General features: G+C 49.4%; 2 protein-coding genes across 2 annotated transcripts in view; both read right to left on the minus strand.

The window, feature by feature from the left end:
* Nucleotides 1-852: 852 nt before the first annotated feature.
* On the minus strand, nt 853-6,050 carry LOC144127539 (uncharacterized). The gene is made up of 4 exons (XM_077660531.1): nt 5,783-6,050; nt 2,927-3,173; nt 2,542-2,702; nt 853-1,420 (listed from the first exon to the last, which is right to left on the minus strand). Exons 1-4 carry the CDS (start codon nt 5,850-5,852, stop codon nt 1,143-1,145), a joined length of 756 nt encoding a protein of 251 aa, XP_077516657.1. The 5' UTR covers nt 5,853-6,050; the 3' UTR covers nt 853-1,142.
* A 1,253-nt stretch (nt 6,051-7,303) lies between these two features.
* Nucleotides 7,304-22,444, minus strand: part of LOC144129203 (ras association domain-containing protein 10-like) — a 56,278-nt gene continuing 41,137 nt past the window's right edge. The window contains exon 2 of the mRNA XM_077663191.1: nt 7,304-9,505. Within this exon, the coding sequence (XP_077519317.1) occupies nt 8,185-9,447 (1,263 nt within the window). The 5' untranslated portion in view covers nt 9,448-9,505 and the 3' untranslated portion in view covers nt 7,304-8,184. The remainder of the gene's footprint in view (nt 9,506-22,444) is intronic.

Raw genomic sequence — 22,444 nt, forward strand, 5'->3', positions numbered from 1 at the left:
GAGCAGAGTGATCAGCACTGTACTCAAATATAGCACGTAATGTTGCACTCTAAGTTACTTTATTTTTCATCCGTTGCTGTGGCTCAGTGCCTCTTTCGTTTAGCTACTGAATCCAAGGTCGCGGGATCGAATCGTGGCCGCAGCGGCCGCGCTTCGATGTAGGCGAAATGAAACAATGCGCTCCCGTGTTTTGCGATTCCAGTGTCGGTTAAAGAACCACAGCTGGTCTAAATTAATCCGGAGCTTTCCACTGCGGCATCCCTCATAGCCCAAGTATCGTTTCGGAACGTTAAGCCTCGCCTAACTCCACTTCTCTTTTAACGCGATAACGCTAAGGCTCCTGTTCTGTTGAAAATCCGGGGCCGTCGATGGTGTCATCGCCGTCAGCGGACGCGGCGTAGTGAGCGAAAAAGCAGGGGGCCCAAGAACCACCTAGGTCACGTGACCTTAAACCGAGCTGTCGTAACGGTTGTTATAGCAGGCGCAACCGCAAAGAGCAGAGGCGGAGGCATGACAAGAAATGGTCAATCCTTTCGGGTTCAGTGCAGAACTAGCAGAATCTGAATGAAATTAGGATGTAGAGGTTCCATAAGCGAAAAAAGAAAGAAAAGAACCTACACAGCCGTATTATCTCAGACCGTAATAATGTCACATTTCTGAAGATCGGACGCTTTGTTAAAGCTTGAAAGGAACAACTTCTTTTAGCGCACACAGTGCAGTATGCAAGAAAAGAGAAAACTGAGTCTACTGCTGGCTGCCACAGCCACCCTGTTGCAACTTCTTCTGTCCGACGTTTGAGGAAACCTGCTGTCACACTAAGCCGCATATCGCAAGGAGTCATACCACAGCATTGCAAAGGTAGACTTTTTTTTTTTATTATTCCATCTCCGTTGCAGTGGTGCATTCCTGTTAGGTTCTCGGCAAGGCATTTAATTTGCCTTTTCGACACTCTCGACTTTTTTTTTTGCCCTTCGCGTCTTCCGGCTTCATTTTTTTTCTTTCCCTTTTTTTTCTTCATGGGCGTCGACACTTGGGCCCAGTGAGACGGAGCCAGGTCAGCGGACGGAGCTCCTCCAGGTCGACGCGCCATCGTGTGGGGCGGAAGCTAGCGGACAGAGCGCGCGTTGCGGCGGCCCCGTCGTTCAAACGGCGTTGCCCTGGGAGTTGGATGTGGACGACGAGGACGCGGGAAGTGGCGACTTGTCGTCGCCGTCTGAATTCTTGTCGCCGTTCCCGGCGGAGCGGCCTATGCGCGGCGTGAAGGGTGTCCTGCCGATCCTGGGAGTGAAGGCCCCGCGTCCGATGCGCGGCGTGAAGGATCCGCGCTTGGGGTCGTCCATGAAGGAGGCGAGCTCGAGGCTGCTATCCAAGCCGGCGTCAACTTCCTCGCCGTAGCCACCGCCCAGGGACCTCCTCTTGCCTGCGAAGAGCATAGTTGGATATTTAGCTGCCAACCTGAGCTCCTCATGAGGATGAAGAATGGAGGATGACGGATGGAGGTAGAGGAGGGCCTTCCCTTTTTTTCCAGCCTCACCGCGCGGTCAGTTGGCCCTAAAAGATTGGACAAATGTTTTAGGAGAATCCCCCAAGGTAGAGTAAATTTGTAGTAAGGAAGCTAATTACTATTTGCTAATTACTCCAATGAACAATCAGCTTCCCTATTGCAAGTCTACTCCACCTTGGGGGATTCCTCTAAAACATTTGACCAACACTGCTCCCACTTCGAGTTATTGATCAATTCGCTCTCGCCCTACCATGTGCTAGCCGTCCCGGTTAGCTCAGTTGGTAGAGCGACTGCTGCGGTGAAGCGGCGGTGGCGGGTTCGAATCCCGGGACAGGACGAATTTTTCTTTAACTACGAAGTTTCTGTGGAAGCTGTACAGCTTTCCTTTGTAGCCGTATGGCTGCGCTTGGGCGGATGGCAATGAGTAATTAGCTCCCTTATTACAAAATACTAGGCAGTGAACCATTCAGACTTATAGATTGCAAGTGTCCGTTTAATGTGAAAACAATTTAACAGATGTCCAAGGTTGTATGAACAGCCTTATGCTGGGTTTGTCTTCTGACTTTTCTGAAAGCACTTGAGGCTTGTCTTACGATGAAGAACAATGGTTTGTTCGAACTGGGTTAATGGTCTAATAAACTAAGAAAGAAAACGTTGTTATTAATTATCGCGCATATAAGATAGGGCACGTTCAGACATCCACTTGCTGGACTCCGGCACTCGAAAAGCGCTTATGGTGGTTCCTTGGACGGAGGTAGGAGACAGTTTTGATTTCATTACGAGATTGCAGCGGAGTAACTGTCAACGTACTGAAAGTAAGGCTAATTACACCTGCAACTTAAACCCCCGTCTTTACCGTGGTGTCAATGCCATGAAGAAGCAAACATCGACTATTCTGGCATTAACGTAAACCTAGTATCTCGTTCACAGCATCATCACCTTAAAACTCAGGACCTCCCTGTGGAAGACACTTGAATTAAGTAAAAGACTTTCGCGTTAACCGTGTTTACACGTTCCAGCTATGGTCGTCAACGTACCTAGCCTTGGCACAAAGGTTCCCCTTCCGTTGCGGATGACAGGCACGAGCTGCCGCGTGAAGGGCGAGTAGGACCAGTCCAGGTCGGTCCAGGCTGCCTGTCGGGAACGCGACAGTCCGGCGTCCTCTTTGTGAACTCCGTCATCGGGCCGCCCCACGGACCTGCACGCACCGTTCGAGCACGGACCCTATACCCGCAGCCTTTCCTGGGCAGCACAACCGACAGTGCAGCGCTTCGCACGCTTAAATAGTAAATTCTCTTTTGTCTTGCACAAGGAGTCTGCTGCTGCAGGAGACAGCAGTACATTAGTTTGTGTGCTGCGTCTTTGTTTTTACTGCAGTTTGGTTAAAATGAACCGACTGGCCAAGACCTGCACGTCGTATACCTGCGCTTTCGGCCGATGCGCGGCGTGAATGTGTTGCTACGGCGCTTGTAGGGGAGTAACAGAAACGCCCAGCCACCCGAGGCCGCCGAGTCGGTGTCCAGGTTGATGAGGTCGTCGGGGTTCAGGTCGTGCACGGCCGCGGACCTTCCTACCCTGGGAAAGGGTATGAGCCCCTGGCGCTTCTGAACGTCGCCCCAGCGACCGCCTCCAGGAGACCACGAGTCCTCGTCGTAGAACGACTCATGACCTGAAGACGAGATCAACATAAACAATCCACCGGCGCGCTCTTTTGACGCGTAAATCACGAGCATGTCACGGAACAACGTCTGTTCATCCAAATCCTCCTGCGGGACAAACGACTGTCCCATGGATCGCCAATGAACTCAGTCCTGTGCCAGTTACGACCACCTTGCCGTAAATTTTCTAATTCCATCAGGTCACATGACTCTCTGTCGCTTCTTGCTACTTTTGCCTTCTCTCGGAATCCACTCCGTTATCCTAAGTGTCCACCGAGCATGTTCTCCAAATTACCGGACCTGCCCGAGTTCATTTCTTCTTGTGGACTTCAGTTGGGTTATCATTAACTCGTGTTTCTTCCCAAAACCACTCAGCTCTTTTCCCGTCTCTAAAAGTTAAACCTATCGTTTTCCTTTCAACAGCTTGCAGCGTTGCCCTCAGCCCGAATCTTGTCAAACTTAGGCTCATCCCGATCGGCGCCTAACACTCAGCTTCTATTACATGGCAAATACGAACGTCATTCCGGTAAATGAATCTCGTTTCACCGAAATGCAAGACCTAAAAGGAACAAAGACGCAGTTACCCCGTGTGGCTGAAAGGTCAAGCTATTCGATAACCCCCCCCCCCCCTTCCTTTTTTTGCCTGATAAGGCGTTGGAAGTGAAGATGGCCTTCAGAAGCGTTGCCACAGTCAGAGTACCAGCAAATTGAAAAGGAAACATGAGAAAACGTGATTAGCTGATGGCGTTTGAAAACAATCAATAACTATAAAAAAACGTCAGTGATCTTATTTTTCTGGCCATTGTTTTTAGCATGAAACTGACTGCTGTGAAATGATCTGGGAGCAGTGGTAAGTGCCCGCGGCATGTATGAGGAGAAGCAAGATTAGCAGCTCGTGGACGTATAATGCCACCTCATTTTGAAGTCTTGTTCATGAGGGTGTTAGCGTTAAATTTCGCAGTGGAAGTGAGATTTATGTAAGAGTAGACTGTCACTTCAGTGACGGTTTCAAAAAAATGTCGGGTCATGCTAAAAGATGTGGAATTGTCTTTACGTAGTGGTCCCTTCCAACTGCCCCAAACGAAGTCCGAGATGCAACTGACAAACATTACTGGGACAGTTACATCGTTAACTCCTAGCGCAAAAACAAGGGTACAGGCCACGATGTTACCCCATCATCATCATCACCAGCCTGACTGCGCCCACTGCAGGACAAAGGCCTCTTCCATATCTCTCCAACTAGCGCTATCCTCTTCCAGCTGCGGCCACCCTATCCTCGCAAAGTTCTTAATCTCATCCGCCCACCTAACTTTCTGTCGCCCCCTGCTACGCTTGCCATCTCTTGGAATCCATTCCGTTACCCTCAAGGACCATCGCTTTATGTTATTGGCTTGCCAAGTGTCAGCGGGCCATGTTGCTGGAAATTTAGTTTTGCAGACAAATACCAAGCAGCAATTGAAAAACGACCCTATATGTCCGCGGGTTCTGTTTTTTGTCTCGTCGGTAAGGGCATGTACACGGACACCGCAAGCACACTATTATAAAAAAAACAACACAAAATATCTTTTTCAGAGCGCAAATTTCTTTTCAAAGCACGCATCATCATCAGAATCATAACGCTCACAACGACCGTTACAAGGCAAATACTGTACCCACTAACAAACTTACCCTGTCCTGCAACAGCTGCGGCCTCCTCAACCACATATAGACCACCTAATCTCACCTGGCCGTGTGACTCTCTGCGGCCCCCTGCTACGATCACTTCACTTTAAATCCCCCCCCCCCCCCCCCCGTCAGCCTTTAGTAACAATCGCTTATCTTCGCACTATCTCGAGGGGTCCACTAAGCGTTAAAAGGTCTCCTAACATCATATGTTGTCAGCTGAAAATAGTGGACAAATATGCACCGCTCATGCTTCATTTTGGCGAAATAAGGCAATCGTCGCAAAGTGGATTGCACATGAAAGGTCAAAGTCGAAACAAGGATGAGACAGCATACTTTAGTACCGTCAGCTTCACTTCAATGACCCATCTTTGAATTATGTTCACTTAGGGCGAATAGTGCGCTTTTCCTCGAGGAATACAGCACTCGCGCGGATACTATCCGCTTCGCGTTCATGGCTGACGTTGCTTCTTTGCGCAGCAGGGCATTATGACAGCGCTGGGTATCTATGAGTCATCACATATGCTATTGGCAGGAAGAGGTTACGCTAGATGACATAATACGAGAAAAAATACGCCGTCCTGCCTATTGCCGCAATAAAAAATTCAACCATCTTTCTTCAGTAAAGAGTCCATCACATAGAATGCATATCCGACCGCATCGCTGCATTTTGTGTAAAAATTTCAGGGCTGAGTCTACAGCCCAGCCGTACGTGCATATTTCTCTCTTTACGCCCTTCGAGTGTCATCACTATGTCAATTGCGAGTGACTGCCGTCGCGTTCAACGCAACTATGTTTTAGCACAACGACTTTGCTTCCGATCTCCTACGAGTCGCGAAATCAAAGCGTAGCCGAAGGAAGAGGCTTGTGACAAATTCTTCGGAACGTTTCTTGGCTGCCCAAAAGAGTTCACCGTGAACACTTCCGTCACGACATGAAAGGAAGCCCGTTTGCTTACCGGTAGCGCCTAAGGTGACGTAAGTCAACAGAAGTTGGAGACAGGACGCCCAGACTATCGAAAGTCGCATCTTGGATGACAGGGCACCAACGGCGGCTGATGCTGTAGGCTCTGACTCGTCGTCAACCTCTGTTCAGCCTGCTCTCTTGGAGGGTCTCCGTGCTGCAGGCGATCCCTGAACGTCTTCGGCGGGGTCTTGTCAGCGGGGCTATGAGCGACACAACAGCCACACTACTTCTCCGGTGCGCGGCAGACGCCAGTGTACGGGGTCCCTCCTCCGGGTCCCTCCAGCTTATATACGCACGCTGGCGGCGAACCGGAGGAGTGGTCCGAGACAGACCGTTAGCCTCCCCGCTGCAGCCCAGCGACTTGTGATCCCATTTAGGCCTCGGCGCCTCTGCAGATCACCCAGCCGGCTTGATGCACGGATGGCCCGGGGAGCCAAATGAAAATCAATTTTCGGGTTGCGAGAGGCGCTGCGCGTACGCGGATGGGATCTATGCTTCATTCCTGATATTGTGTCGCCGGCTCTGCGCCGCTGGGGCGAGCGTGGGAATAAGGGATTAGCCGGACCTGGCCAGCGATCATGGCCAAAGTGGATCAACACTGGACTCACGCGCTTGCCCACGCTCCGTGCGCGGGAGGCGCGGCTGCTAAGGCGGCTTTTGCCGTTCGTTGTTCGAATCTGGGATTTGGTGCGTTAGTGCTGGCAGCGTCTTCTTGCCCGAGCGTCCGTTGGATCCAAGACGAAGGGTGCGTGCCTTCCCATTGGGCTGCGCGGCTTCGTGACGTCATGGAGAGGAGGGAAGAGCGCATCCAATGGCGTCGTTATCTGGAGGAGCTTGCAAGTCTATCCTCCGCGAAAGCGCAAGCGCCTGGACTGAGATGGCCCCCTGTACGCGGCCAGTGAAGTGTACGCGTTGAGGATTATGTGGGTTATAAGTGAGAGATACTCTGCCCTTTTGTAGAACGTACTGTTGCGACACGCGATGAAACCGTTCTGGCCACAAGGTTGCCCTCATTGAGAAACTAAGCGCCAAAAAGCTAGAACTGGCCGAAGTGGAATCAATATAAATTTCGTACAATGCAAAAGCCATTCAATTTTCTTGTCTTTTTGAGCCGTTCCGCACTAAACATTGTCCGTGGTCTTAAGGAAAATTACTGATAGTGCACGAGCAATTGGAAGCGATACCGAAGACGTACTCGTACTTGCCTAATCTCCACATATGCCCTGAGTCCTGTATTTCAACTTTTATAACGCCGCTATAACGTAGTGCATACTAAACAAATATTGGTGACTGAGGGCCTCGAAAATGTGATCAGCTGGCTTCATGACCAGCGAACCCCATGTTAATCTACATAAATAAAACGCTGAACTGCTTACAGGTCCTTGAAAGTTGCACGCATGTGTTGGCATAAATTGTACATACCTTCTTGAAAAGCCAGTGATGAGGAGTTGGCAACACGGTATTTCGAAACTTCTTCGTAAGCATGAATAAGAAAAAACGCTGGACATCATTTGATGGCTTTAAATATGTCAACGTATAGTTTTATTTTATGCAGATAAATGTTGATTAGAGTTACAGCCACAACTATCTTGCTTAGTTCACAGATATAAATACATCTTCCATAATTACATGGTCACACACCGGGCTGCCGCGAATTATTGGTTTTTTTTTCCTTCTTCACAACTGTACACAAGCTCGCACCTGTTCGTGAACCCAAGTCCGAAAGACCGGTTTTTAGTTCCTTGTCATGAACACGTGGCGAGAGTCTGTTGGGAGGATTAAAAACGAGGCGACTGTATTTGATCAAACTGCAAGGGAAAAAAAAACAATGTTCATGTCATTCTAAAAGGTCCTCTGCAAAGCACAAACACTATTTCAGAGCGTGCAGTAGGCGGAATTTTGTTATAAACGCTAGTTGCTTTGAAGAAAGGACAATGAAAACGTCACTTTCTCTCAGCTCCCATCTCTGCATTAACCTCGATCTTTTTTTACTTCATTTTATTCAGAATATACTGCGGGCCCTTATAGTAGGCCCAAGCAGGAGGGACAAAACCATGTTCACAGAAAGCAATGCACTTTAAGTTGCAAATGTGCGAATGTATGCTGAAAAAAAAAACCAACAAATATTTCGATTTTTGAGGACCAAGTCACTGAGTTCTTACCACGAGATTCAATATTTTATCTGGCTTGTGTAGAGGTCACTGATGTAATACAAAAGCTAGCTCTTGCTTTAACGTAGCGACCTCATTATTCTCAGGACTATATAAATTTGCAGTCAAGCAAAACAAGCTTTAAACAAACAGCGAGATGTGCAAGTGACCCAAAAGAATAACACGAACGCTTTCTTTTCTTCGCAGTGCTTGAAAAAAAAGAACAATATGAACAGTCTGGCCGTCACACCAACGTGTCCAAAACGTGGCTCACTTCCTCAAAACTATACATGGAGCTCACGCCTGTGTCTGAACTCGAGTCCTGCACATCCAGGCAGCAGCGTGTCGACGACGACGCTGCGACGGGCGGCGTGTGCGCCGGTGCTATCGAGGCCGGCCTGGGTGGCTCGACGGGTCGACTTCGTCTCAGCAGCCGCTCGCCTTCTTCCTTCTCGGCGAACCTGAGCTGCTCTTCGAGCTGGCCCGCGACCCTCCTCTTCTCGTCGAGCACGTGGTCGAGCTCCCTCAGCGACCGCTCGTTCCGCTCCAGCGCCTCCTCCTGAGACCTGGACAGCTCCTCCATCCTCTCCTGCTCCTCCCTGGCCGCGTTCAGCTGCTCCTGGGAGCGCCGCCTCTCCTCCTCCCGCTCCCAGACGCACTGACGCAGCTCGGCGCTCAGTCTCTGGATCTTCTCCTCTTCGGCGGTGATGCGCCGGCACAGCTGGAGGACCCGGTCGTAGGCCTCCAGCGTGGCCTGGTACGTCTGGAGGGACTCCTCTTCGGACGCCTCCGGCCGGTAGCCGTCCAGCATGTAGTCGGGCCCCATCTGGCGCACCCGCATCGCGTGCATCTTGGCCTCGTGGTGCTCGATCTCGGCGTCGCGGCGCGCCAGCAGCGCCGCCTGCCGCTCCAGGGTCTCGCCCTGGCAGATGACCCGCTTCACGAGTTCGGCCAGTTCTTCGTTCTGGAGAACGGGCTCCTGACCGTGCTGGCCTTGCTGCGGCGACAGGGCGCCGACGCTCCCGGACAACTTCCGAGGGTGCACCGTCCTCAGCAGACGTGGCGACGCACTCGACGACGTCGTCGTCGTGGAGCTCGAGCCACCGGACGCCTGAGCCCTCCGGTGGTGGCTGTGGTGATGCCGGCGCCGGTGGTAGTGGTGGTGATGGTGCCGTGGCGGCTCGGCGATGCATGAGTCCGACGTGGGCGAAGACGTCGTGGAGGACCAGCAGCGGACGCGTCGCAGACTGAGCCGGACGTCGTCCTCGCTGTTCCACAGTTTGAGGATGCGCGAGTCGGACTCGAGTCGGCGCTCGATGCCCCTCGGGCAGACCTCGACCAGGGCGTACTGCTGGGCGTCACCGTGATAGGCCTGGCTGCACGGCTTGCGGGACGAGCGGCCCGAGGCGAGCAGCGCGCGGACGACCTCCTCGCACGTGGTCCTGCGACCGACTCCGGTGACCCACTTCTGGACGCCGCCCACCCAGACGGGGATCTCGGCTCCCATGGCGGCGCATAGGGCTCCTTGCGTTCAACTCCTCGCACCACCACGCAGCCACGGGGTCCTGTAAAGTGCCAAGGAAAATGTGGTTGATTTAGAAAAAAAATTGGAGCGGACACTTAAGGTCCGCCTTAATGGTAACCTAAAGCCTAACCTACTACGCTATCGTGGATTTAGGTTTTCCATTCTGAGCAGTATGACACATGTGAACGCATTTTTCTTTTTTAATTGCTTCATTTGTTTAATTCATCAATTACAAACTGTTTTTCTTAATTAGCATCGTCAAGCGTTGGCTTCTCATTCTGAGCATTTTGACACAATTCGAACCCCCTTTTTCCAATTTTTTCATTTTTAATTTCCTCAATTAATCAATGAATTACAGTGATTTCACTAACTCGTCATCGCCTATCGCACACCAATCAATCATCAATCACTAGAACCGCAAACTACCACGATACGATTTTTTTTACGCAGCCTCCGATTATTTCCGACACGCGGTACCGACTGCTACTACGCCGACGGCTTTTCAACCGAACAAGCTGTATACGCTATTGCGGAAAAATCACATTATACTCCTCCGAGAATTACGAATGTAATGTGAGGCGGTTCGCTTGATCGTACTAAAAGAAATGCTAAATGACGGACGGTAGAGGCGGATTGAGATCGTTTTTATTTGCGATATTTTAACTGTTAACTTATTTTAAGAAATTTGAGAAAAATTTCATTATATTTAAAACATTTTCAAATTAATCAGCGTCTAGTGGGTCATGGTATTATGCTAGCTGATTAACGCCCTAAAATGCTTTATTTTTTCTTTTTCTGCAAACTTTATCATACAGCCGTTTTGCCAATTAGCGAAACTCTGTGCTGCCGCTGTACGGGCAATGGAAGCGGCGTCATGTGATTTCCGTTAAAAGCTGTGGTTGATCTGTACAAATGAACCAGGTAAAACAACCGTTTTACAGCTTAATCCTGACGAATAGCAATCCTCTGGTCAACCATCATTACAAACACCCTTTATTCCCTGGGGCAATAAAACTCGCTTTAAAAAAAATGCTGTTTTCAAGAATCCGCACTGGAAACAATTTGCTGCGGTCAGAGCTGGAAGGTGTCCAGATTTAAAATCGGTGTTTGACTCAACCGCAAAGGGAATTTATAATTTTCAGCGCCGCCTCGCGCAATAGCGCCTTTCTGGCCCTCACAGTTCAATAAATGGATTGAACCGACACATCACGACGACACAGGCTAAAGAAAGCAGACATGCGCAAATGAACTTGCTTTCAAGAGAACTCGTGTCAATTAGCTGACTGCATAACACAAAAATTTGGGGACACTTGAGATCCGCCTTTCCTCTTGCCCACGAGGACATGGACACTGTTTCTATATCTATGCGACATACATATAAAACCCCGCTTTAATAAAGCCGTACGAACGCGCCAGCGTGGCTTAGGATTAGCGTATCCGACTGTCAATCCAAGGGTCAGGTACACGATTCTCGGCTAATTGCCCCAATTTTCCTCTCAACGCAATTCATTTAATTTATATACTTATATGCCCTAATGAAGTAAACGTGAAGTCGGGACCTTCTAATAGCCACTTTTCTATAATGTCTCAATCACTTTTCGTTCCAAAACTCAACGTGTGACGTCACAAGCCCCTCGACCAATCCGGCTCTACCGCGCGCACCGGCAGCGACGCCAACTACGCCATGCTCTCCACTGAGCGGGATCCTTGCGCTATCGCGGTAAAAAAGAGGCCTTCTCAAACAGCGCTTGTACCTTAATTTCTCAACAGTGCAGCTCACTGGGAAGAAAAATTCAAATTGTTAAACCAACGTTTACCATGGAACATTTTCCCTGCCGTTTGCCCTGGTACCGTCATAAAGCTTGGAACAGTCAGCTCAGCTTCTGAAACCGGGCTTCTAGAAAGCGCGAGTGAAGGACGGGTGGGCAGTGTTTGCAGAAATGTTTCGCATGAAAAGATGAAAAAGAAAGTCAACAACTCAAACTCCATTGCTTCCATGATGCTCTGTTCGTGCACGTACATTCGACAGTGCATGGTAAAGTGGCCGATACATCGATAAACAAGAAAAGTAGTCATCAATACTAAGCTATTAACCCGTGGATCGAAAACGTGTTTTTGCTGCAGTTGGTCATAACGCCATTATTGGTCATCGCAGTTTCTGAGGAACGCTTAATTAACTTAAATGCCGAGACAGCAAGTTAATTATGACTACAAGATATAGGTGTCATAAATATTACTATTGATAAGAATGCCAACATTAACTCAATGGCACTTGAAAGCAGCCGTGCTGCTTCAGTGGTTAACGGGCTCAGCTGCTGACTCGAAAGACGCGGGTTCGATTCTGCCCGTGGCGGTCGAATTTCGATGGAGGCGAATTGCTAGAGGCCCGTGTACTGTGCGATGTCAGTGCACGTTAGATAAACCCAGGTGGTCGAAATTATTCGCAGCCCTCCATAACGGCGTTCCTCATAGCTTGGATTGCTTTGGGACGTTAAACCCCGTAAACCAAACCACCATCAAGCGCCCTGAAGTAGGCTATAATAATCAAGACATATTAATATGCCAAAACGTGAGAGAGACCAGCTTACAACAATTCAAAGGCAAAGAAATATAATCCGTTTATAATGTGCAGGGCTCATTTTTGTAATGCCCTGTAAACTGCCAGCTATATAATTAACTAGGTAAAGGAAGTTGTGCCTTAAATCGCATTTTATACTGTCTTACCAAATCAGCACTCTTAGCGACTTGAAACTAGACAATTATCGACCTCAGTTCTGTGTACCATACATCAACAGCGACTTAGTGGAAGCGGGGCTGTTTTACGCATTTTGCGCTAGACTGTAGTGCACAAAAAATCGGTAGGAAACGATTGTGTGGCCACCACTGGAGTTCGCAACGCCTATGCGGTCCCTTCCTAATTTATGAAGACTTTCCGACCAAAAGTGGGGTTGAACACGGAATAATACAACAGTAAACCAGTGAGCAGGTGCCTGGGAAAAAACTGCGTTCGCTTACGGTTTGTAAACAAACATTCGTTGCAGAAATTCGGACGAGCACAGCCTTCTGTACAGCACAGCAGTGGCAAAGTAAAATCGATTGATGGAAGGCTCTTCGTGTGTAAGAATACGCGGGAAGTGGCTGATTCAGTACCACAGTATAAGGTACTGAATTGATACAGTAGTGCGTAACGCCCTAAAAACTTCTGTAGTTGCTGAATAAGGCACAACAATATCGTGACGTGGCACATGTGCCAATGTGAGTTTTTCGACCTGCACGCTTAATACGCTGGTTCAGCGTCGCATCGTAGTGCAAGCGACGCTGCGTGTATTATCATTCACACCGGTGCTTGCCGGACTGACTGTGAACAAAAACAAGACACGCGCATTGTCGCACCCATTTATTAAGGCGAAAGCGTTTAATGGCTCATACTCGCCCGTCCAATGTAACGCTGTCTTCCACGAATAACGCGGCAAATAACCAGGGTAGCAGAAAACAAATATGGTAGCATCAGATAGAGGGAACAAAATTTGACCCCCACACCAAGTTTGATGACTGTGGAGTGATTAGTTAATTACTTATAGGCAATTATATCGAAAAATAAAACAACCAAATGCGTCTATTTAGCGCGGACGTCGATATAGCGACGAGAGAGGGTGACGTCACACCCGAGGTCGTGATGGCACGGCGAACGCGCTGGTGGCGCCACCTGCGCGCCACCACCAGAGAAGCCAGACAAGAAGAGAAAAAGAAGGCCAGAGAAGCAGACCGCAAGCGCCAGCAACGTGCCATTGTATGAGGGCACTAACAACAACAACAACAACAACAACAACAACAACGTCGTCTGGATCGAAAGTGTAGCAAGGTAGCCTTTGGGACTGCCACTGGTATGAGAACCTGCGAAGCTAGAAAGGCCGAAGGCTTTCGCCTTACCACACTTTAGATTGGTAAAGTACTCCAATAAATATTTTTTTCTTAGCCCCAGTACAACACAAGACCCACTTTAACAATGTTAACAGTGGAGCTGCTTGGCCCACGATCGTTCGGGTAAAAACAACGCTTATACAGGACAGAGCACCGGAACAGCGAAGAACACAGCAGCATCTTGTTGTGTCCCTTTATTCTGCTCTGCCTTGTGTAAGCGCTGTGTCCTCCAAATAATACTACCCACACTAGCCTACTTTAGGAACACTGATTACCTCAGATTTATTGCCAAAACCGTATGCCCGTGAAACAAATTATTTCAATGCATTAGGCCAATATTCCTCAGACGGCGAGTGGGGGTGCCCGGACCGCTTTATTGGTTCAAGAATCTTTATCATAGATGTGAAAGGCACTTTGGTTTTGATCGCAAAGGGTAAGGCTGAATCGTATACGTACAAATCACTCCAATATTAAAGAGAAAATGTTTGAGCATTCAATAAATGATTACTACATAATCATGCGTTACAAAGCATAGTTTTTCTGTTTTGTAACTAGTTTTACTCTTGGCGTAGAATATCCAAAAGTTGATTTCAACTTAATAACGGCAATAACCAATAAAATCGTCTATTCATGAAAATTGGTTCTTGGTTCTCTTTCGTATTGGAGGGTCCTGTACACTGACACCGCAAGGAAAAAGGAAGAAAGATGCCGTGGCTGTAAACCTGTAGATGAACAGAAGCCGTTGGTATACGAGAGCCAAATTAGAGCACTGCTACGCGTGCATTTGCGCATAGTGCAGATATTGTATACTTCAAATGGAAAAATGTTAGGCACACGTATAACATAACTGCAGAGCAGTGCCCGTTCTGTGGAGTTAAATCGATCGGACAGCACTACGATCCATGAAAGGGGGACGTTGTGGTTGTGGCATGCATGCATAACAAAAAAATGTCAGTATCGCTCTACATGATATATATATATATATATATATATATATATATATATATATATATATATATATATATATATATATATATATATATATTGTCACTGATAAACGGTCGAAGCACTCAAAACCAGGTTTAACTAGACGTGCTAGGTGTCCAGGAAAGCATGGAGCTCGAGCGAGGAAGAAGACGAAAACCTCTAGCCCCTCGAGAGCGCAAGGCATGGCAAGTGCCATCTAAAACAGTTCGGCCGCGGTGTGGCGCCACTGGATTGATTGGGACTGTGGCATTATATATATATATATATATATATATATATATATATATATATATATATATATATATATATATATATATATATATATATATATATATATATATATATATATATATATATATATATATATATATATATATATATATATATATATATATATATATAAACAGACAACAGCCGCTGCGTACCTGCATACCGGAAAAGGATTACACGCTGTGCGAAAGGGGCAGCACCCTGCGAGCATGCAATCGCAGCCTCACAGCCTACAAGTATACAGTCACGAAAAAAAAAAAACGAGTTCACTCTACAAACTTTCACAGAGGCCACGAAGGAAGAAAGAAAATAATGAAGCGACGAAAACTTTTATGTGCCCTGCGCGGTCGTAACCGCCGTTATGTCTCTATAACCAATGACGTCACGGCCAGTCCGGGCGAACAGGAGCGGCACGCAGTGTGTTTAGCTCTCCTTCGGTTACGGTCCCAAGAAAGAAAAGAGCAGAAGAACAATGGAGCCATTGCGTCTTTTACGACCGCGTCGCGCGGCGGCATTCGGAAGGGGCGATCGCGAGTGGTTGTGGTCGAGATCTTCGGGCATATGTGGCGCGGACGCCAGCATCCCCACGAGCGGCGTCGTCTCGAAGACTCGACTCGAAGAAGGCGAAGCACTGCCGGGGAGCACCGGAGCCTCAGAAACAATGATAGCAGGCGAATGGAGGCGGAGGGAGAGACCCCCCCTCCTCTCCAAAGAAAAACCACAATGACCCGCGGATACCGGCATGCATGCAGAGGTGCGCGCCAGCGGGGGGACGCCCTGGAAACAAAGAACACTTTGGGGGTGCGTGGAACAATGAGCGGGTCGCTGGTGCCACGAGGAAGTGTCGCCGTCCAGTGTTGCCCGCCGCATGCGTGCTTTTGAGTGCGTGAGCAGCTGCGTAGACTGCGTGTGACCGACCTCCTCCTCCAGGTGGGCTCGGTGTAGCGCTTTGACCGTGGTATATGCATGCACGTAGTAATGTATGCGTCGCAGCAACCACCGGCAGGGCAAGGCGCTCACGGGCCTTTTGTTTTTATTGAAATACGCGCTTGGCCAACGTGCGGTTAATGCGATGCCAACGCCTGATACATTGTTTGAATGAGTACTAAAAGCGTGACGAGGACATGGCCGCCTATACTTATTCCGTTTCAGAACGGGATGGAATTATTTGCATTTTAAGACAGTACCGCATGCTTGTGAACTTTAGGAAGCGGTGTGGAAGAAACTCCTTCGCTGCCGTGCAAGGGTTAACTTAGTATACTCTGAGACGCCGCGCTGACCGACCCAGTGCGTCTCTGTCTCTGTACACAGGATCAAGGACAGTTTAAAAAAAAAAGTGAAGGCTGTAGACAGACGTGCAGGCCGTAGGATGCACTTTCTTCTTTTCGAATGTGAAAAGAACAAGCTTTAGTAAAATCCACTACGAGCTTCAACAGAATACGCTTTTCAACGAATTCTGGGAAGCCGGACCGAAAGCTGATGTCGAGCTGATGAGCTGATGATGTGTGTGTGTTACGTGCGGACAAAGTTGGAAACTCCCGTAGGATCCCATTATAGTATATGCACATGTAAACATGCTGGCTCGGTGGATTTAATGAGCAAGGAGGAATGCTTACGAGCAGTCAGATATTTCTTAAGACTAGGCGCTTCGGTTTACGCCGACTGTGTGTGCCATATTGCTGCAAAACAGTTATCCGGACAAGAAGGAAAAAGAACTATACTAAGAGATTGTTCAAACATGCATACGATCGGTTGTTGTGCAAGTCTCAAATATATGAACAATCAAATTTTTTTCTTGTGCCCTGTTACGGTAGTAAACTTTTTACCGTGTTTTCAACACTCTTCATCGGCATCACACACACTTGTAAAATTATATAATCCAATAAAAATTACCCTTCTACCTGCGGCAATCTGATGTTTCTACCTTTGTGAAGAATGCGCCTGTCGCATAAGGCCAGGTAATATTTAATAACTAATCACAAAAGATCTAAAATCTAGGCTTAAGTCTAATGAACTTGTCTTGATTTTCTTGTAGGTGCTTTACAATACAACGGGAAAGAGAAACATTACTTACAGTGAAGCATTTAGGCAGGATTGCCTGACGCAGGCAAGTTTCATCTGGCGTTACTATATTAGGACAAAATCGCAAATATTAGGCAACAAATGGCTGTGTGCTTTTTAGCGGGCCAGCAAATAGTTTCGATCTTGAGGGGACACTTAAGCGTTGGTGGCTTCCTACAGCGGATGCGTAATCAGTCATTCTCTATTTTACATTCATAGATCGCGGGAAGTCTTCACACCACTCCTGACGCAGTGGCACAGCGGTTAATTAAGCGATTCGCCACTGTTCCGGCAGGTGGCCGTTTCAAACATAGCCAGTCCGGTGGTGTTTGTGAGGCCCAGCTCGCACTCCCCGAGCAACCTCTCGCGACCAATCATTGAATTAAGTGCCACCTGCCACGGTGAGTAGTCTGCTCACAATCCGGTGGGCTGGATTCCACCTGTCCCAGTGGGTAGGTTGTGATGAAGTCACATGGTCACGTGACCTAGGTTGAAGGAGGGACATCTGCTTTATCGCTCAACGCCGGATTTTCTAAAGAACGGCAGCCTTGACGCGGTCGCGTTAAGGCTGTATAAACGTCAGTCCCCTTAAGCTGAGCGTTCATTCTTTGCGGACTAAGCTCAATGAGCCTCGAGCGTGCAAGGAACAGCGGGCTGCAAAATACATCGTGCACATTCACGTTCCTCCTGAAAGCTGTCCGTCTGAAGTATGTATGAAAGATTTAAACACGTAAATTGGTGCCAGTACTGAAGCGAGCGCCTCAGAAGCGAGCGTCAGTGTGTAGAAGCCGACGATGAAGAATGCGAAGTCGAGGCCAGGAGTTATGCTCACATAACGTATCTCGGCGTTGGAGTGAAAGATTAAGCTGAAAATGAGGCTACTATGTCAAGGTATCGCGCACGTAACAGCTGTTTGTGACTGACTCGGGCCAGTCACTTTCTTCAGCATAGCGATAGCATGATTTAATATATCACGAGTACGAGATAATTGTGCAAAGTTCCGAAGTGGGAACAGCTCTGAGAATTTCGCACCGATTTACTAGCGCGCGCTGCAGCTTTTGTATCGAGTGCCCAGAGAGTGAAGTAATTCGAGGGGCGATTGTGATGATGATGGTGATGATGATGATGATGACGACGACGACAGCAGTACGGTGGCGGTAGTGACGAAGAGGTCAATGAGCAAAATGATGATACTGATATGGCTAATCCCCTTTGTAGAGGGGGATCACTGCGTTCACCGATGATTTCACTGTCTTGCGAGGCATTGGCCAGTTCGAAAGACGTCCCGGGGAAAAAACGTCGAGCCCATGATAAACACGTCGCCGTGTTCACGGGCATAGAGATATACGGGAATGTTGGTGGTAATCAATCAGTAGCACATCAGACCTAGACGGTGCGAGAACGACGAGAAAAAGTGCACTGCAAGCCATTTGAGAGAAATTCCAACAAGCAAACTGCGCCTGCATTAGCGGCTACGGTGGTGTTTCAATTATCAGGTGCCGTTGAGTACAACCAAGTACTCCGTGAGTGGCATCACACTCGGCGCCGTGACAGGCCGTCATTTTCTTTCCTTTGTCTTTCTCCTTGCGGAAGCAGAAGGTATAATGACCACACAGAGCGCAGTGTGTATAATAAAGAACTCGGCACTCCTCCACTAAAGAGAATCTTTCCTCCACGTCTGAAGAAGAGGCAGGGACACCGTGAGCCCAAGATAGCCGGGGACGCTGTTCCGCTGCGCGCCTCTAACAGGTACACTCCCGAGTTTAACGGTACCTGCAATTACGCGCGCTCCAGCGACAGAGCGTCACACATTTGTCTGTGCACGGTGTAAATAGAGCCTAACGCGTGCAGCGCCGAACACAGCCGGCCTTTTTTTTTTTTCGCCGGCGGGGAACGACCCGAATCGAAAGGTGCAAACTACAAAGCACAGCTAGCTATCAGACAGCGCGAGAATAGAATGGGGGGGGGGGCGAGCCCAGAAAAACCTGTCAGAAATTACCTCTCTCTCTCCAACGCCGGTATACAGCTCGCTCACGTCACATGTCACGCGTCCCGAAATGCACTAATCGCCCCCTTTCTGACAGCAGCAGCTTCTAAATCCGGCGATACTCGCCTGAAAGTCTCGTTCCGGCTCGCACGCACGACACGAACTGGCGTAGGCGTACAAGGGAGCAGCGAACGAAACGGGGCATCCTACTGCACACACACCGTACACTTATAGCGGCGAACTGACGAGCGGCGCACAGAAGCCGGCCCGGCGCGAGCATAGGAACAAGAAGAAGAAGCCGTGAAGCGACTGCAGTTTCTCAGAGACACTCGCTCGTCGGAAACAAAAGAGCGCTTTGGCAGCTGCGGGAGGACAATGGGCCCGCAAGTATAACGCGGCCAAAAGGAATCAAGAAAGGAAGCAAGAAAGAACGTTCTAATGGAGCCGTCCGGCTCCTTTCGGGGGCGCTTCAGAAGGGCTTCGCGTCTCTCCGTCCTTCTCGCCGAGCTCGGAGAAGCCGGGCCGGAAGCAGTCGGAACGAGGCCAAGCGCCGGCGCAGCGCGCGCACTAGCACGTGCGCACGCCGGCATACGGTGTAGACACAGTGCATGTATTGCACACGGGGAAGTTCTCCCGCTGTTTTTGTTGTCTTCGCTTTGGTGTCACCAAACACCCGGTCGCACTGAGCGCGTTTGGTGTGCCGGATCGCGGCAAGTAGGGTGCTTCGATACCATTCGGGTATGGGGGCTCCCTGTATTACCCGCAAAGAGGACGCAGCGCTATCGGGCAGTATGCGCCACCCTTTAGGTTTTCGGAGCACGCGACTGGCACGACGTGCGCATGGGCGTCCGGTTATGTGGCTGATTCGACTTCTCGTGTTTGCGCGGGCAATATATATTAGTGGCGTTTATTTCTGAAATTGACAGTTTTTTATCTCGCCTATTCATAATTGCCTTGTAAAAGGCAGCTGAGAGACGCCTCGTAAGGGCGCTGCTGTTGACTGAGTTTGCGGTACCTGTGCTGACCACAGGACAGGAGGCGCATTTTAAGGGTAAGCATGCATAACTCGGTATGGACTTCTTATCGCACGTATGAGCAGCTTAATTATTTGCTTGCTTGCTGATTTATTTATTTATTTATTTAAGGACACAGTATTCCCGGAGGAATTGTAACAGGGGTGGGTACAAAAGAGGAACTGGCACAAACTGCTGCTAAATATGAACACACTAATACTGTACCACGAGGCACAAAGGAGGCACAATCAGTGGTTCCAAACTTCGCAAGCAGAACCCCGGGACAGAGCGGAAAAAGAAATCAAGTGGTACAGAACTGTATATAATATGAACCACGAAAATAACAACGTTGTATATTTGCAGCTCTCCAATGGGGTTGATTTGTGGAATACTCGTTTTTCGCATTTAACCAGCCTTGACGAGTCTATTGACTGACTTTCAGAGCTGAGTTGCGAGTGACACGATCACGCTATCCTCTCACGAATGCAAATTAAAACCTCACAACAATAGAATAATTAGTGACGCAGTGCAGTCATCAACCATCATAGGGCGCGTGTCTAATGCCAACCCACAACTGCTCCGGCCAACAGCCCCCTCCTATAAGCAACAAGTGCCGAACGTCTTCCATGGTCCACACAAGTGGACGTCGAAAATGATTGGATGTCGCAAAGAGCGATGTCTCCAACACGCTCTGGGGCATACTAGCTTGTTAAGACGCCAAAGCAATGTCGAAAGTGATTTTAAATTCACGACAATGTCTTCCTACGACCGTGTGAAAAACTCCTACTTCTGTGTTAAAGCGGCAGCTACCAGTTCTTATAGCACTTTGCCGTTCTTGTAAAACTCAAGTTCCAGACCGAAACGCCAACGGCCTGGTAAGCTCAATGGCATCGTCTTAATCTGGCTCCCCTCCGTCATACTAAAAGAATTGTTTTTCAGTAATAACAAAAAAGGGAGCCCGATACCTTGCGCTTGATTGCAAAGCCCTAACAAACAGTTCTGAAACAGAAATATTAAGCATGTTTACAGTACGACAAAGGTGCACACAGTATTGCAGAACAAATTTTGTTCCCGACGCCTCGGCTGGCTGTAAAGCCTGTCTCGGGCATACTCGTACGCTACCGTACACTCGAAGGAACAGAATCGGGCTTTTCTGTGCCGGCGATGTCCGCCGAAAACTTTCAACAGTCAGTCTTGCTCTGAGCAGTTACGGTCCAGTGCGCTAATGTTCGCAGACTTGAGGCGTGCAGAAGTCGGAGCACTAAATGTGACACTTCTTTAAGCGTCAGGCTCACCCGAAGTCTTTCCTGGCCTCTTACAGAGTTCGATGAACTCCATTGGCCCCGATAGTAATCGCAGGCTTCAAGGAGCAATAAGAAATTATTGAAATAAGCACACACTAAGCTCCGGTACCTCTGCACCGTTATTGTCCAGTCCCCCCAACTTGGGTCGCCGCCTCCCTGAATGACCTGACTGGAGTCGCTCTACCACTGCTACAACATCAGCAGCAGCAGTGGCAGCTCGATCATGCTCACATTCCATACTCCGCCAATGTATGTATGTACGCATGCCACATACACACAGGCTGACAACATCAGGTCCGCGACCTCGGGGTGGCTGCTCTAACGTAGCGTTGCACTCGCCCCGAAGGAGGTGCGAGCCCCCCCCCCCCCCCAGAGAGACATTCGACACGGCGGAGCCCGCTTGTACTACCTGGCTGGCGGCGTCCACTTTTATGTTTGCGCGCGCACGGCCGCGAGGCGCTACCAGCGGAAAGCGTTATCGCCCCGCTCCCGGCGGCAGGTGCGCGGCGTATGTAAGTACGTGACTCAGCTGCGTGCTGCCCCCCCCCCCCCTTCCTTCTCTACCCGTCCGCTGTGCAGAGCAGCATCCACGGCGTTCCGCTCGCTTCGGTGCCGGATACGTCCGCGCCAGGAGAAGCAGAATAGTAGAGCGCCTAGAGAGACGCGTAAGTGGCGCATCGCACGAGGCCCACAGCTAGGGTGGGCTCCTCCTGTTTGTCCATGGCGGTCACGCGCTCCCCGCGACAGCCCGGTAGCCTCCGGGATGTGGGCTTTATGGGCGCATTACCCGCACACCACAGGCATCCAGCCACGGAGGGGGTCGGCTGGCTCGTCAATAGGCGCGTATAGATATAAACGCGCGCGGCAGCTTGCGACCGGTAATGGAAGCACAACTCGCTTATCCTGGCGAGATAACGGCTGCGCACGCAATGATGCACCGCCACGGCGTGCAGACGAAAGCAGCTTCGCGGATGGGACGTCTGAGTAAACATACTTAGGGAGGCTCGCGATCTTAATTGTGAGCCTGTTGGGCGGTTCCCACGACGAGGCCGACTCTGGTGGGAGTCCGCTGAGCACTGTAGCGCGGACGGTGTGGACGTGTTGGATGATAATGGATGTGAGCTCGGATACGAACGCTGCCGTCGTCTCTTCATCGCGCCCACGCGCACACGCAGACAGATGCATGCACGTGCAGCAACACCGCACGCGATCGCCCGAGGGTTCACTTTCCGGTCGACCGCCGCTGACGCGCCGCCTCCACGCGAGGAACTGCTCCCTTCGGGTGACGAACTCACAACGTTCCACGAAATCATTTCTCATTATAAGCTCGGTCGTAAGACCTATCCTGCGGCGGATAAACAGCTCAGCAGAAAAGAGGAAATCATGCGGAGGAAATTGCAAACCGGGGTGTTTCCAAACTCTCAACTGTACAGTAA

This window comes from Amblyomma americanum, chromosome 4 (assembly GCF_052857255.1).
Source record: "Amblyomma americanum isolate KBUSLIRL-KWMA chromosome 4, ASM5285725v1, whole genome shotgun sequence".
Classification (NCBI taxonomy): domain Eukaryota; kingdom Metazoa; phylum Arthropoda; class Arachnida; order Ixodida; family Ixodidae; genus Amblyomma; species Amblyomma americanum.

Excerpts from the sequence above, each read along its gene's own strand:
- LOC144127539 (XM_077660531.1), bottom strand. The coding sequence starts at position 5,852 with ATGCGACTTTCGATAGTCTGGGCGTCCTGTCTCCAACTTCTGTTGACT. Across the intron at positions 3,174-5,782 it reads CGTCACCTTAGGCGCTACCG|GTCATGAGTCGTTCTACGAC; the intron begins GTAAGCAAACGG and ends TCTCGTCTTCAG. Across the intron at positions 1,421-2,541 it reads AACCTTTGTGCCAAGGCTAG|GCAAGAGGAGGTCCCTGGGC; the intron begins GTACGTTGACGA and ends TGCTCTTCGCAG.